Source organism: Montipora foliosa, chromosome 5 (assembly GCF_036669935.1).
Source record: "Montipora foliosa isolate CH-2021 chromosome 5, ASM3666993v2, whole genome shotgun sequence".
Classification (NCBI taxonomy): Eukaryota; Metazoa; Cnidaria; class Anthozoa; order Scleractinia; family Acroporidae; genus Montipora; species Montipora foliosa.
Genome location: NC_090873.1, coordinates 36,305,819 through 36,320,818, shown reverse-complemented (window position 1 = coordinate 36,320,818; position 15,000 = coordinate 36,305,819). Strand labels below are relative to the sequence as shown.

The window sequence follows — 15,000 nt, the reverse complement described above, 5'->3', positions numbered from 1 at the left end:
AACTCGCATACAATTTGAAAACTAGCAAGAAACCTTCTACCCAGAAGCATTGAAGGGACATGAGATAATGTTAAAATGAAGAAAAACTTAGGGTAAACGTTTTGTTTACTTAATATCTGATATGGCCTATTATTAAATTCTCAACCTTGGATAATGCAATTCTAGCTTTTTCATTGGCTATTTACATGTACTATCTCGTCTCCAACGCGGGCTCATGGAATAATTGTGAAATAAAACTGTACTACACGCCTGAATACAATATTACGTAACAGTGCTCACCCAAGGCATTGTACTAAGGCAATCCCATTTGGACTTGCCACCCGGCTTCGCAGAAACTGTTCAACCATTGAAAAATTTGACCAACGTAGTGATGAATACCAGACATATCTCGTTGAGGGAGGTTATAATCCATCGGAAGTCAATAAGCAATTTTTTAAGGGCAAAAGATCTACCCAGGGAAGACTTACTCGCCTCGAAACCGAAAGACAAAAAAAATCGTCTTTCCTCTTGTAGTCGACTATAACCCTCATCTACCAAACATCAGCAAAATCATCAAATCATTTAGTCATCTTATTTATGAATCGCCATTGCTATCCCAGATTTTCCCAAAGGGGTCAATTATTCCTTCTTATCGAAGACCCAAAAACATAAAAGAGATTCTAGCAAGGCCTCAAAAAACCCATTACAGCAATAATACTCCCGTAGGATGTTTTAAATGTAAGAACAAATGTGATCTATGCAAACATTATCTTGTTGAAAATAAGATCTTTCACAGCGCCTGTACAGGCCGTTTTTACTCCATTAGACAGGATGTACATTGTAGGTTGAAGAATGTCATCTATTTAGTCACCTGTAAAACATGCAAGATTCAATACGTAGGTTCAACATCGAATGAATTCAAGGTCAGATTTCGGAATCACAAATCGGCTATGTTGACCAACAAGGCCACGTGTGAATTGGCCGTCCATTTCAACAGAAAAGAACATCACATGTCTGACTTTGAGTTCATTGTTATTGAAAAAATTGTTAATGGCACTACTGATGATATGGACATGGTTTTACTAACAAGAGAGGCCTTTTGGTGCGCACAGTTATGCACTCTCCAACCTTACGGCTTCAACAAAAGATCCTAGTTTAATTCCAAAAAAAGAATAAGGTTTAATTAATCATTCACTGGAGTAATTGTGCAACCAGTTGGGCTTTTTTTCAGTTACGCTGTGCAGATCGGCATTCTCACAGGCCCTGTTCAGGGATTCTATTACTTTTTAGAGCCCCTGGGCGGGGTTCTGTTGTTTTTAGTACTGGCGTGGTTCGAGAGGCTTTCTCTTGGGATCTTGTTTTGCGCTCATCATATGGCCACCTGATCGCATGATTTACACAGTCCTGTTGTTTATTTTCGTAGTTTCGAATTCTGCATAAGACTCTGATTTTTCAGTTGTCTTTTTGCCCGTTACAAAGAAACCTTTCCATCATTTCATGTATTTGTTCCTGTATGTTGTAGATGTTGATGAATGCACTGCATCTTTACCTGTGTGTCATGAAAATGCTACATGCAACAACACTCTTGGTTCCTACCGGTGCACTTGCAAGGCCGGATACGCTGGGGACGGAAAAACTTGCAGAGGTAAAAACACTTGATACATTTCAATCTCACAAACAAGGTTTGAATTTTAGACCCTAACCCCACAAAGCTTTCTCATTTCATTTTCTCATTGTGAACAGTTCGAGAGTCACCCCTTCAAACTTCTTTTTTTTCATTCTCAGCTTATCATTATCAATCTTTATCATCTCATTATCTTCATGCTCATGTATGTTCTTTCTCCTCCTCCCCTATCCCACTTCCGCATCATCATCATCATCGACGACATAAGTAAGCATTCTATTCAGTTTTTTTGTTGTCTCTCTCTCTCTCTTTCCTGGTTCGTTTAATTTCGACATTTATCCTGTTCCATTAGATGCGCCCCCGCTCGTTGTTCCTTTGTCTTCGAAGATCTAAAATACAAACAACCTAATTTTCAGACGGAATATTTCTTATTGCACGATTTAGTTTGTAGTATCGCGGAATATTTTTACGAGTCTCGCTGTAGTTTGGCAAGCCCGTAGGTGGGTAGGCAAGTTAAAAAAAAAAAAAAAATTCCCCAGGAAATTATTAGTTCAAAATAAAAATTCCGACGGATTCTGGCCAAAAAAATGTATGCCTAGGGAGGGTCTGTGCAGGTAAGACTATCACAGAGCAACTTTGAATTGAATTCCAAAGGAAAAAAAAAACTAAAATAGTGTGCAGCACTCTGCGCACTGTATCTCTAAACCTTGTTTATTCTCCGACGTGTTTAAAGTTAGCGGTTATTCAGGCGATGGAAAAAGAAGTTCGGGTAACTAACTCGCATAGAACTTGAAACTAGCAACAAAGCTTCTACCCAGAAGCATTGAAAGGACATGAGATAATGTTAAAATGAAAAAAAACTTAGGGTAATCGTTTTGTTTACTTGATATCTGATATGGCCTATTATTAAATTCTCAACCTCGGATAATGCAGTTCTAGCTTTCTCATTGGCTATTTACATGCACCATCTCGTCTCCAACGCGGGCTCATGGAATAATTGTGAAATAAAACTGTACTACACGTCTGAATACAAGTTTTAAGTTTAACAAGGCGATTTTAAAGGGACCCATATAGTTTGTATGGGCCTTTTAAGGGTAACGAATCTCAATTTTCAACCCTTAAATAGGGTCAGGGTTTGAGAACCTTGGCGGCACCAGCCTATCCGAAATTCTCGGGAATACCCGAGGGGGTAAGAGTTGCTTTAATCCACGTATATCATGTTTTTACTTTGTCATCCACTACAAATGATATTCAATGTGAATTCCTGGTTTCCTTTAAATTTTACTTGAACCAGGCCAATTTAGAATGTGTGATACGCAGCGTAATTTTAATTTCACTTTGAACGTTGCCGACAGTTTTGCCCTTATTTAATAGCCGAACAAAAAATGTGTGTTAAATGTTTTGTTAAGTAGCAGCTCATTAAATGTAACGCATTTACTATAGCCATTTACTATACTATAGCATACATTACTATATATAGCTATACATTACTATAGCATTTACTATAACCATTTAAATTTCCGTAGTGAACTACCAGCTTTCCAATTTCAACAGTTCAGTCGTTAAAATTACCTAATGAGTGTTGTACGAAACAGTTCTGTAGCATTAAAACGATGATTACTCGTGGAACCTAACCTTCAGGTGGAGTATATATATATATATATACCTTGGAAGCAAAGCTATCTGAAGTCACTAACCGACAAGGTAGAGAGCTTCCTGAAAAGGTTGAGATGGAAAGCGTACTTCTTCGAACATCCAAGTGCTAAGGACGATTATGCAGCCGACTTCGGTTTTGCTTCAAGCCTAACTCCTCCGCAGTGCGATTCTTTCATCCCTTTCGTCTACATTTACGAAATGATCCGGAATATTAAGTTCCGGGACGGCCTGAATACCTTCCAGCAAGTGTTGAAAGGCGACGTAAAAAACATCCAATCCTCTCCAAACATGTTCGTTTCTGCAGACAAGACCTCCAACATGTATGAAATGCCTAGAGACCAATATGCCAAACTGCTCCACGACAATATCACAAAGTCCTATCAAAAATCAGACCCGACGATTAAGCAAAACATCGACCGAGAAGCTAGAACCCTTGCAGAGCCATTGAACCTTGACAAGAAGATGGAATGCTATGCCAACAGTCCTGCTTTCATTACATCGAAGGACCACAAGGAAACCTTTAAAGCCAAAACTCCATCTAAATCCGAAATGGGTAGGGTCGAGAAAACCTACCTGGACACCGTCAACGAAGCAATAGCTTCCGCGACCAATGTAAATCAATGGAAAAACACATCAACCGTGATAAATTGGTTTAAAGGAATCCCCAACAAAGGCAACTCACGCTTCATAAAATTCGACATTGCCGAATTTTATCCATCCATATCTGAAAAGCTCCTCGACAAAGCAATTGCCTATGCTAAAAGCAAGACAGCCGTCTCTGACGACGTCATAGCGATCATCAAGCATTCACGAAATCCCTCCTCTTTGACCAAAACAACACCTGGATCAAAAAAGGAACCAATCCGATGTTTGACGTCGCCATGGGGAGCCACGATGGTGCAGAGATTTGCGAGCTCGTCGGCCTCTATCTTTTGGACAAATTGTCAACAATCATCAAGAAAGACTCTGTTGGCAATGGACTTGCCGTAATCGAGAACGCCAACGGACCACTGCTCGATCGCCTGAGAAAGAAGATAAGAGCTTTATTTAAGCATGAAGAGCTCTCCATCACCACAGAAACTAACTTGCCCGTGACGGACTTCTTGGATGTAACGCTTGACCTGTAAAGAGGGAAATACTACCCCTACAGGAAACCCAACGACAAGCCATTATAAATTAACGCAAGTTCCAACCACCCCCCTACGATCTTAAAACAGCTACCAAAAATGATCAACAGAAGGATCTCCGACCTGTCTTGCACTCAAGAGGAATTTGAAAAGGCCAAAAGTACCTACGAGACAGCATTGAGAAACAACGGGTACGACGCCGCCCTTCAATATGAAGGCAATTCTCACCCACGCCGCAACAGAAACAGAAAAAGGAAAATCTTATGGTTTAACCCTCCATACAACCAACAGGTCCAAACTAACATCGGAAAGCTTTTCATACGACTCGTTAAGAAGCACTTCCCAAGGGACCACAAGCTCCATAAAATTTTCAACACCAACACTATTAAATTAAGTTATTGTTGCACTATCAACATGGCAAACATTAGTAAACAGCACAATTCTCGCATCCTGAGCGCCTCCCCCACCGAGCAATTAAGAATGTGCAATTGCAGGGTTAAAAGTGAATGCCCTATGGACGGAAAATGCCTAACCAAATGCATTGTATTCAAAGCGAAAGTAGGGGCTAACAACGGTAAGCACGTCTACTACGGAGCCTCGGAGGAGAATTCAAGACCCGATATAATAACCATACGAAGTCTTTTAGGTCAAGGAGATACTGCAACGAGTCTGAACTTTCCAAATATGTATGGAAACTGAAGGACAACAACACAAGTTTCATCCTCAAGTAGAGCATTGCATCATTCGCATCACCGTACAAGTGCGGCACCAGAAAGTGTGACCTTTGCCTGTCTGAAAAAGTCGCCATTGTTAGAGCTGACCCAAAGTTCCTGCTAAACAAAAGAACTGAATTAGTATCTAAATGTCGTCATAGAAAAAAGTTTCTACTGCTCAATGTGAAGTAATGAGCTTCCACTTTAGGGAATTCTATAAATACCGAGTAATGCGCATTAATTAAGATCATTGTAGCCTGAAGATTGTGTCGAGAACATGAAACTCTGAGTTGTCTCTTCCTTGTTTTTTTTTATATAATTTGCGCTCTACAAAAGTATTGAGCCCTCTTTCACGTCGCTGAACTCCTAATATTCAGGTACATATATATATATATATATATATATATATATATATATATATATATATATATATATATATATAACTGCAGACAGTACTGTTTCGGCCTTCTGGGCCTCATCAGTGCAGTGCTGATGTCTGGGATGGAGGTTAAGCTTATAAAGCCACCCCAAATGTCCCACACATGTGGTACATCTAAGCTATGCCAGAGTGCTCAAACTAGCGAGCTAGTGAGCATGCGCAATTGCTAGTGGCAATGACTCATCCCAGTAGAGTGCTCAATTTGGACATGAAAGCAAAAGCTTTGTAATGCCAAAGAGCTATATCTAACTGCAGACAGTACTGTTTCGGCCTTCTGGGCCTCATCAGTGCAGTGCTGATGTCTGGGATGGAGGTTAAGCTTATAAAGCCACCCCAAATGTCCCACACATGTGGTACATCTAAGCCATGCCAGAGTGCTCAAACTAGCGAGCTAGTGAGCATGCGCAATTGCTAGTGGCAATGACTCATCCCAGTAGAGTGCTCAATTTGGACATGAAAGCAAAAGCTTTGTAATGCCAAAGAGCTATATCTAACTGCAGACAGTACTGTTTCGGCCTTCTGGGCCTCATCAGTGCAGTGCTGATGTCTGGGATGGAGGTTAAGCTTATAAAGCCACCCCAAATGTCCCACACATGTGGTACATCTAAGCCATGCCAGAGTGCTCAAACTAGCGAGCTAGTGAGCATGCGCAATTGCTAGTGGCAAAGACTCATCCCAGTAGAGTGCTCAATTTGGACATGAAAGCAAAAGCTTTGTAATGCCAAAGAGCTATATCTAACTGCAGACAGTACTGTTTCGGCCTTCTGGGCCTCATCAGTGCATATATATATATATATATATCACCCCAAACATGTATTCAAAGCGATTCCATACGGAGTGGCCTTGATATTACGTAGGAATTGCTCAAATCAGAATTTTTTAGAGACGCGAATGCTGGAATATGAAAGGTACCTTGTTAATCAAGGCTACCCGAAAACACTCGTTAAGAGGCAATTCCTTAAAGCCTCGGGCATTCCTAGAGATCATCTGCTTTTGCCCCGAACCAGGGAGAACAGAAAACTGTTTCCGTTAGTGATGACCTTCAATCCTCACCTACCTAACATAGGGTACGTCATTAGGAAGCATTTGCACCTGTTACAATCTAATCCCAAATTAAGAGAATTTTTTCCATCTAATTCAATTATTCCCTCGTTTCGTAGAACAAAAAACTTGAAAGAAATTTTGGCGCCATCGAAATACAGAACGAGAGTAGAACAAGAAACCATTGAAACAGGAGGTTGCATTAAATGCAAACGTAGCAGATGTGATCTTTGCAAAAACTTCTTGATAGAATCCAATTTTTTTCAGAGTTTCCAAACCAATAGAAAATACTTTATTAAACCAAGACTGTCGTGTGATTCTAAAAATGTAATTTATCTTGCATCCTGCAACAAATGTCGCTTGCAATATGTTGGTTCAACGGCAACACAATTCAAAGTTAGATTCCGTAATCATAAATCATCAATGGTAACGAACAAGAAAACCTGTGAGGTCGCGGTACATTATAACAATAGTCGGCACACCCTTAACGACTTTTCTTTCCAGTGTATCGATCAGGTGTCTGCTACCAACTGCACTGAGATTTTAGATAACCTTTTGATTACGAAGGAAGCGTACTGGAGTGCGCAACTTTTCTCATTAGCACCTTTTGGCCTTAACAAAAGGCAAGAATTCCACTCCAGGAACAGAATCACCTACAACCAACCGACCACTTGAGTCGTAATAATTTGCAAGCTTAACGAACCATATAACTTTACAACTCAATGTAGCACATGAATTCTTTACTTTAATGATAGTTTCAGTTCTCGCTGTTATTACATTGTACCTTTCGGAATAGAATTACTTCTTTTGTTTTGTTTTGTTTGTAATGATTTTTTACTTGTATTGTTGTTAAGTTTTGTAACATACCGAAAATTCCTTGTAAACCATATATAAGCTCTTAAACCTAATTATTATCCACATGCTGTAAACTGATGAAGGTCTAAGACCGAAACGTTTTTTAATATATTTTACTTTTTAGCTTCCAAAAGTTGTCCGTCCTCTGACTCTTTTGAGACCCAGAAAGCCGAAACAGAGAAGTTTACGGGAAACTCAACACTGGACAACTTCTGGGGAAAACTGTAATTGCCCTGAGCGGGATATGAACCCACGTCCCCCTGATCACTAGTCGGGTGTGATGACCACTACACTATCAGGACAACCATGCTGGCAACATGGCTGATTTATCACTTAATGTGTGGCATTTACGTGGGACTCCCTAATGGGCCAGTTTTTCTATGTGATAACGCTGGATCAACATGTGATTCACAGGCGGACAAGGGTAATTAATGTAAATAGTCAGTTAAGTAGATTCCTTGAGCCAACAGCGCATCACCCCCAGGAGGATCGCAAATGGATTCACAGTCCAAGTTGAGGAGAAATCAACTCTGGGGGTGAAATCAACCTCCTGGGGGTGATGCGCTGTTGGCTCAAGGGATCTACTTAACTGACTATTTACATTAATTACCCTTGTCCGCCTGTGAATCACATGTTGATCCAGTGTTATCACATAGAAAAACTGGCCCATTAGGGAGTCCCACGTAAATGCCACACATTAAGTGATAAATCAGCCATGTTGCCAGCATGGTTGTCCTGATAGTGTAGTGGTCACCACACCCGACTAGTGATCAGGGGGACGTGGGTTCAAATCCCGCTCAGGGCAATTACAGTTTTCCCCAGAAGTTGTCCAGTGTTGAGTTTCCCGTAAACTTCTCTGTTTCGGCTTTCTGGGTCTCATCAGTGCAGTGCTGATGTCTGTGATGGAGATTAAGCTTATAAAGCCACCCCAGATGTCCCACACATGTGGTACATCTAAGCCATGCCAGAGTGCTCAAACTAGCGAGCTAGAGAGCATGCGCAATTGCTAGCGGCAATGACTCATCCCAGTTGAGTGCTCAATTTGGACATGAAAGCAAAATCTTTGTAATGCCAAAGAGCTATATCTAACTGCAGACAGTACTGCTTCGGCCTTCTGGGCCTCATCAGTGCAGTGCTGATGTCTGGGATGGAGGTTAAGCTTATAAAGCCACCCCAAATGTCCCACACATGTGGTACATCTAAGCCATGCCAGAGTGCTCAAACTAGCGAGCTACTGAGCATGTGCAATTGCTAGCGGCAATGACTCATCCCAGTAGAGTGCTCAATTTGGACATGAAAGCAAAAGCTTTGTAATGCCAAAGAGCTATATCTAACTGCAGACAGTACTGTTTCGGCCTTCTGGGCCTCATCAGCTATATATTTCATCAGCTATATATCAGCTATATCTTTCATCAGCTATATATCAAATCAAGTGATGTTCACTGTTGATTCCAGATGAGTGCTCTACAGATAAGGAGCGGTCATATCAGCATGTAGTTTACTCAAGTAGGGCCCGGAGACCAAACGGAACACATTGTCCTTTCAGGACCAGATAAATGACCCAGTTAGCCAAGAGTACTAGAAGCTTAATAATGCATCCGATCGGTGTTACGGAGGTCGTAGGTTCGAATTCTGCATAAGAATCTGATTTTTCAGTTGTTTTTTTGCCCGTTACAAAGAAACCTTTCCATCATTTCATGTATTTGTTCCTGTATGTTGTAGATGTTGATGAATGCACTGCATCTTTACCTGTGTGTCATGAAAATGCTACATGCAACAACACTCTTGGTTCCTACCAGTGCACTTGCAAGGCCGGATACGCTGGGGACGGAAAAACTTGCAGAGGTAAAAACACTTGATACATTTCAATCTCACAAACAAGGTTTGAATTTTAGACCCTAACCCCACAAAGCTTTCTCATTTCATTTTCTCATTGTGAACAGTTCGAGAGTCACCCCTTCAAATTTCTTTTTTTCATTCTCAGCTTATCATTATCAATCTTTATCATCTCATTATCTTCATGCTCATGTATGTTCTTTCTCCTCCTCCCCTATCCCACTTCCGCATCATCATCATCATCGACGACATAAGTAAGCATTCTATTCAGTTTTTTTGTTGTCTCTCTCTCTCTTTCCTGGTTCGTTTAATTTCGACATTTATCCTGTTCCATAAGATGCGCCCCCGCTCGTTGTTCCTTTGTCTTCGAAGATTTAAAATACGAACAATCTAATTTTCAGACGGAATATTTCTTATTGCACGATTTAGTTTGTAGTATCGCGGCGGAATATTTTTACGAGTCTCGCTGTAGTTTGGCAAGCCCGTAGGTGGGTAGGCAAGTTAGGAAATTATTAGTACAAAATAAAAATTCCGAAGGATTCTGGCCAAAAGAATGTATGCCTAGGGAGGGTCTGTGCAAGTAAGACTATCACAGATCAACTTTGAATTGAATTCCAAAGGAAAATAAAAAACTAAAATAGTGAGCAGCACTCTGCGCACTGTATCTGTAAACCTTGTTTATTATCCGACGCGTTTAGAGTTAGCGGCTATTCAGGCAATGGAAAAAGACGTTCGTGTAAGTAACTCGCATACAACTTGAAACTAGCAACAAAGCTTCTACCCAGAAGCATTGAAGGGACATGAGATAATGTTAAAATGAAAAAAAATTTGGGTAAACGTTTAGTTTACTTAATATCTGATTTGATTAAAACGCTCCCATCGGCTACCATGCACCATAAATTGAATAACAATAATAATAATAATAATAATAATAATAATAATAATAATAATAATAATAATAATAATAATAACAATTAACCTTACTGTAACGGATACGCGCGAAAGGTTTGGATGATATCTCCACAGATATTGATGAGTGTACCAGTGGGCTACATAGCTGCCACAGTTTTGGGGCTACTTGTACAAATACTGTTGGATCCTACAGTTGCATCCATTCTGCATCAGGTATCATTTGCCATAAGCTTGCATTACCCATACAAGACAGTGGCAAAACAATGGTTTTTCCCTTGTTTCCGAAGCTCTAAGTACTAATTGCCCTTAGGGCGCTGTTTCAACCAAGCTCGTGAAGATGCTTTTAGACAGAGTCATGTGTGAATGCGCCTTGTTATCCCTTTTTGCCTTTCGTTGATATCCTATGAGTTTGATAAAATGGTATTTTTTGGAGAGAAACCTACTCACTGTTGACTTCAAGCGGGTTCGGAATTATACCTTTATGTTTTTGTTCATTTGCCAAAGATTTAAGGAAATAGATAAGTTAAACTGACACTTTATATCCTTCTACCAAAAAGGCCCTGTATACCTAAAGAACAAACTAAATCAAAGGCGTTTCGTTTCCATAAATGTTTTGAGTCAGAACAATATTCTATTATTTATTCTGACTTTCAGGATACAAAAGTTTCTGTTTCTTTCTCAGAATGCCGGAATTACAACACTTTGAGCAGTTTTGACAGAAAGGTAACTTATAATAACAGCTACCACTGTGATAGGGAAATTGGCCCGGCGTGGTTTCGATTTCAAGATGCAGCAGGTACAAGAATGCCAACTTCATGTCCACCAACACATCGCTGTAATACTCATGCACCAGGTTGGCTATCTGGAGGGCATCCAAGTGTCGCTGACGGTCAAGTAAACAAGACAGTATGCTTCCACTGGACCAGTGACTGCTGCCTTTGGTCGACTACTATTAAAGTCAGAAACTGCGGTTCTTTCTATGTTTATTATCTTCATAGTACACCGGGCTGTTACCTCCGCTATTGCGGAACTGACTAGAACAAGTACTAGACTTGTGACATTCACCAAGTTAAAAAGAGTTGTTTTTTTTTTTTGGTATCGGTAGTAGACAGCCATCTTGTCTGTGATCGAATGCTCAGATTTGAAGTGTTTTAGATACCACTATCATACTTAAGATATCGCGAACATTTAACCATGACCAAATCGCTTCCTAATTTGGACTGAACAGTTTTAATTTTACATGATCCTCGGGAAAACAATTTTGCTATGAAGATAAACGACGATTACCCCCAACAGTCTTTTCTGAAATTCTCTTGCGTACCAACTATCTGTTACAATATAACAAAGACCACTTTGATCGACGCTTAGCGAAGTATAGATCGCTATCACCTATTAATAAAGAACATGTTAGGTAACAAGTGACAGAATTATTGTATCGGGTCATGAAACCAGCAAATTCGGACCTCGAACAGACAATTTGTGGGATGTGGGGTAAGGAGGGGGTGGAAGATATATGCTGACAATTAATGAATCAATTTATTGTGCCAAGACGGCGTCAATGTTTCAAAATGTTGCTGTAGTGTCTTGCAAGTATGCTATGCGGACCTATGTAAAGCACGGAGTTATTGGTATCTAAGGAGAGAGAGATCCGCCATGTTGTATAGCCTCGTATAGATTATTAAAGTTGTGTTTATCCAAGCTTTGAGTGTGCTTCCAATAGCCATCCGATAGTGAAACGTTACACTGGCGACGAGGACGGGATTTACGGAATTTTTGGCGTAATTATTTTTGAAATATTACACGAAGGAAACACAGTTTTTGAGTGTAATGAGTGAACAAAACACTAGTCAACCAGCCGGGCCAAGTCAGCCAACAGCGATCCGGACAAATGAGGTACGAAGTCTACCCTGTTTCGAACCCAGGGCAGAACCCCACACTTTATCGGTACGTTGGAAGCGTTGGAAACGTTCTTTCGATTTGTATGTGTTGGCAAAAGGGATTGTGGAAGATCGTCAGAAGGTTGCTCTCTTGTTGCACACCGCAGGACAAGAAGTTCAGGATTTGTATTACACGCTTGCCGGTCCGGAGGAAGAATTAAGAGATTACAAAGATGTTGTGGAGCTATTGGATAGCTACATTGTACCGAAAGTAAACGTGCCTTTTGAACGCCATGTTTTCAGGCGAATGGAGCAACAATCACATGAGAAAGTAGACCAGTTTGTTTGCAGGCTAAGGCAGAAGGCGATTACATGTGAATTTGCGAACGTGGATGAGACGATTCGGGACCAACTGATCGAGAAATGCCGAGACGGCAGGCTCAGACGGAAGTTTCTGGAGAAAACAAATGCTACTTTAAAAGACTTACAAGACATTGAAAGAAGTGATGAAGCTGTAGACGCGCAGATGGAGTCGATGAACAAGTCAACGGTTAGTAGCAGAGATCAAGTTAATTCAGTTAAACAACAAAAGTTCCAAACGAAGGGAAGAGGGCGTGACCCTAAGAAAGGAGGGTCAAACATCAGATCGCGAGGGCCTGGGGCCGAACAACCCAAAGCATGCTACAACTGCAACCGTCTAGGCCATTACGCAAGGGATTCGTGTTGCCCAGCTAAGAATAAAGAGTGTGGAAAGTGTGGAGCTCGTGGACATTTTGCGGTCTGTTGTGGAAACAAGAAGCTGTCGTCGAGTAGCCAGAAGGGGATTGTTCCAGAAACTAAGAAGAAAAAACTTATCTAGTAGCAGAAGGGGTCTCTGGAGAAGGAGATGGTTATGCATTTACTGTTGGAGGAGGGCTGAGAGTTGGAGAAATTACACTCAAGGTGGGAGCAGTAGTGTGAGACAGTGTACTTATTGACTCTGGGGCATCATGTAACCTGATTGACTACAACACTTGGAATAATATGAAACAGAATGGGATCGAATGCGAATCCCAAGTGTCGGATAAGAAGTTATTTGCATACGGACAGAAGGAACCGCTCGAGGTCGTAGGAACATTTGTGGCAGAGGTAGTATGTGAAGATAACGGAGCAGAGTGTGTAAATGAGTTCATTAAGGGAACAGGAAGACCTTTGCTGGGAAAGAAAACAGCCGAAAAGCTTAACGTGTTACGCGTAGGACCAGAGAACGTTCCTAATATTTGTTCCATAGTGGAAGAGGGGTGTGACCAGGACATCCGGGAGAGTTATGCTGACATACCCACTGGGGTTGGAAAGCTAAAAGATTATCGCCTCAAGCTACAAATTAATAAACAAGTTAAACCTGTAGCTCAGCAAGTACGTAGACTCTCTTTTGGACTAAGGGACACAGTAGATCTCAAATTGGATGATCTCCTTAGCAAGGACATCATAGAAGAAGTGCCAGACACACCAACGTGGTGGATATCACCACTCGTGTTAGCCCCAAAACCGGACGGTGACATCCGAGTTTGCGTAGATATGAGAAGGGCAAACGAAGCGATTATTCGCGAACGTCATCCGTCAACTGTCTTCAGTAAACTTGACCTCAAGTGGGGGTTCCACCAAGTTGAACTAAAAGAAGAGTCAAGAGAAATCACCACATTTGTCACCCACCGAGTGCTGTATAGGTATAAGCGGCATATCTTCGGTATCACGTCAGCGCCTGAGAAGTACCAGAGGATCATATCCGATGTTATACGTGGTTTCAAGGGAGTGGCAAACATAGCTGATGACCTAATTCTTCATGGGAAAGACGCCGGAGAGCACGATAAGAATCTACATGCAGTTTTACAGCGCCTGAGAGAGAGGGGTTTAACCTTAAATGGAGCCAAGTTTCAATTTAGATTACACAAGTTAACCTTTTTCGGACATAACCTGAGTTGTGAAGGAGTTTTGCCAAGTGAAGAGAAAATTGCGGCAGTCGTGAACGCACAACCCCCAAAGAATGCCTCCGAAGTGCGCTCATTTGTACAGCTAGTCCAGTATTCATCAAAGTTCATCCCGAACTTTTCACAAGTTGCTGAACCTCTACGAAAGCTGCTGCGGAAAGATCAAGCCTTCATTTGGGGTGTCGAACAACAAAGGGCATTCGAAGAGCTCAAAGGTCTCATGACGTCAGCGAAAGCACTGGCTTATTTCAGAGGGGATTGCAAGCAAGGATAGTGGCAGACGCAGGACCAGACGACCTGGGAGCAGTGTTACTCCAGTTTCAAGAAGGGGAATGGAGAGCTGTGTCGTATGCCTTGCGTAACCCTGCTGAGGTCGAAAGACGGTACGCTCAGACAGAAAAATAAGCCCTCGCCCTAGTATGGGCATGTGAACGGTTCAACTTGTATGTGTATGGGCGTGATTTCGAATTAGAAACGGACCACAAACCTCTCGAGTGCATTTTTAAAAGTAGATCCAAACCATCGGCAAGAATCGAGCGATGGGTTCTCCGTTTGCAGTGCCACAACTACCGAGTAGTGTACCGACCCGGCAAAACTAACCTGGCAGATGCGCTGTCCAGATTGAATCAGAGTGATCCCAAAGACCCGAGCTGTGAGAAAGAGGATTTTGTTCGATTCGTTGCTCAGGAAAGCACGCCAATTGGCTTAAACCCAAGGGAAATCGAGAGAGAGTCTGCAGACGACCCGGAACTGGCTAGTGTGCGCCACTACGTCCAGACTGGAGACTGGTCTCGGTGTTCTATGCCAGGACATACGTGTGTCAAGAATGAACTCTGTGTCATTGGCAAGTTGGTGTTACGTGGAGACAGAATTGAGATACCCCAAAGTTTGCGAAAGGTGGTGTTAGAGTTGGGTCATGAAGGACATCAGGGTGTAGTGAAAACGAAGAGTAGACTTAGGACAAAAGTGTGGTG

The 15,000-nt window shown here is 41.5% G+C and overlaps 2 protein-coding genes across 5 annotated transcripts in view; both read left to right on the top strand.

Annotated features, from left to right (window-relative positions):
• Nucleotides 1–11,892, top strand: part of LOC138004112 (uromodulin-like) — a 44,693-nt gene extending 32,801 nt beyond the window's left edge. The window contains exons 4-7 of one of the 4 annotated variants that reach the window (XM_068850534.1): nucleotides 1,502–1,624; nucleotides 9,157–9,279; nucleotides 10,297–10,395; nucleotides 10,865–11,892. In XM_068850534.1, coding sequence (XP_068706635.1) covers nucleotides 1,502–1,624; nucleotides 9,157–9,279; nucleotides 10,297–10,395; nucleotides 10,865–11,220 — 701 coding nt within the window. In that variant the 3' untranslated portion in view covers nucleotides 11,221–11,892. The remainder of the gene's footprint in view (nucleotides 1–1,501; nucleotides 1,625–9,156; nucleotides 9,280–10,296; nucleotides 10,396–10,864) is intronic. The other 3 variants (XM_068850531.1, XM_068850533.1, XM_068850532.1) reach the window with 3 other exon arrangements.
• A 117-nt stretch (nucleotides 11,893–12,009) lies between these two features.
• Nucleotides 12,010–12,918, top strand: LOC138002667 (uncharacterized). Its single transcript, XM_068848666.1, has one exon. The coding sequence runs from the start codon at nucleotides 12,010–12,012 to the stop codon at nucleotides 12,916–12,918; it is 909 nt and encodes a 302-aa protein (XP_068704767.1).
• The last annotated feature ends 2,082 nt before the right edge of the window (nucleotides 12,919–15,000 follow it).

What these genes read in the sequence shown, in the direction of transcription:
- LOC138002667 (XM_068848666.1), top strand. Translation starts at nt 12,010, where the DNA reads ATGAGTGAACAAAACACTAGTCAACCAGCCGGGCCAAGTCAGCCAACA.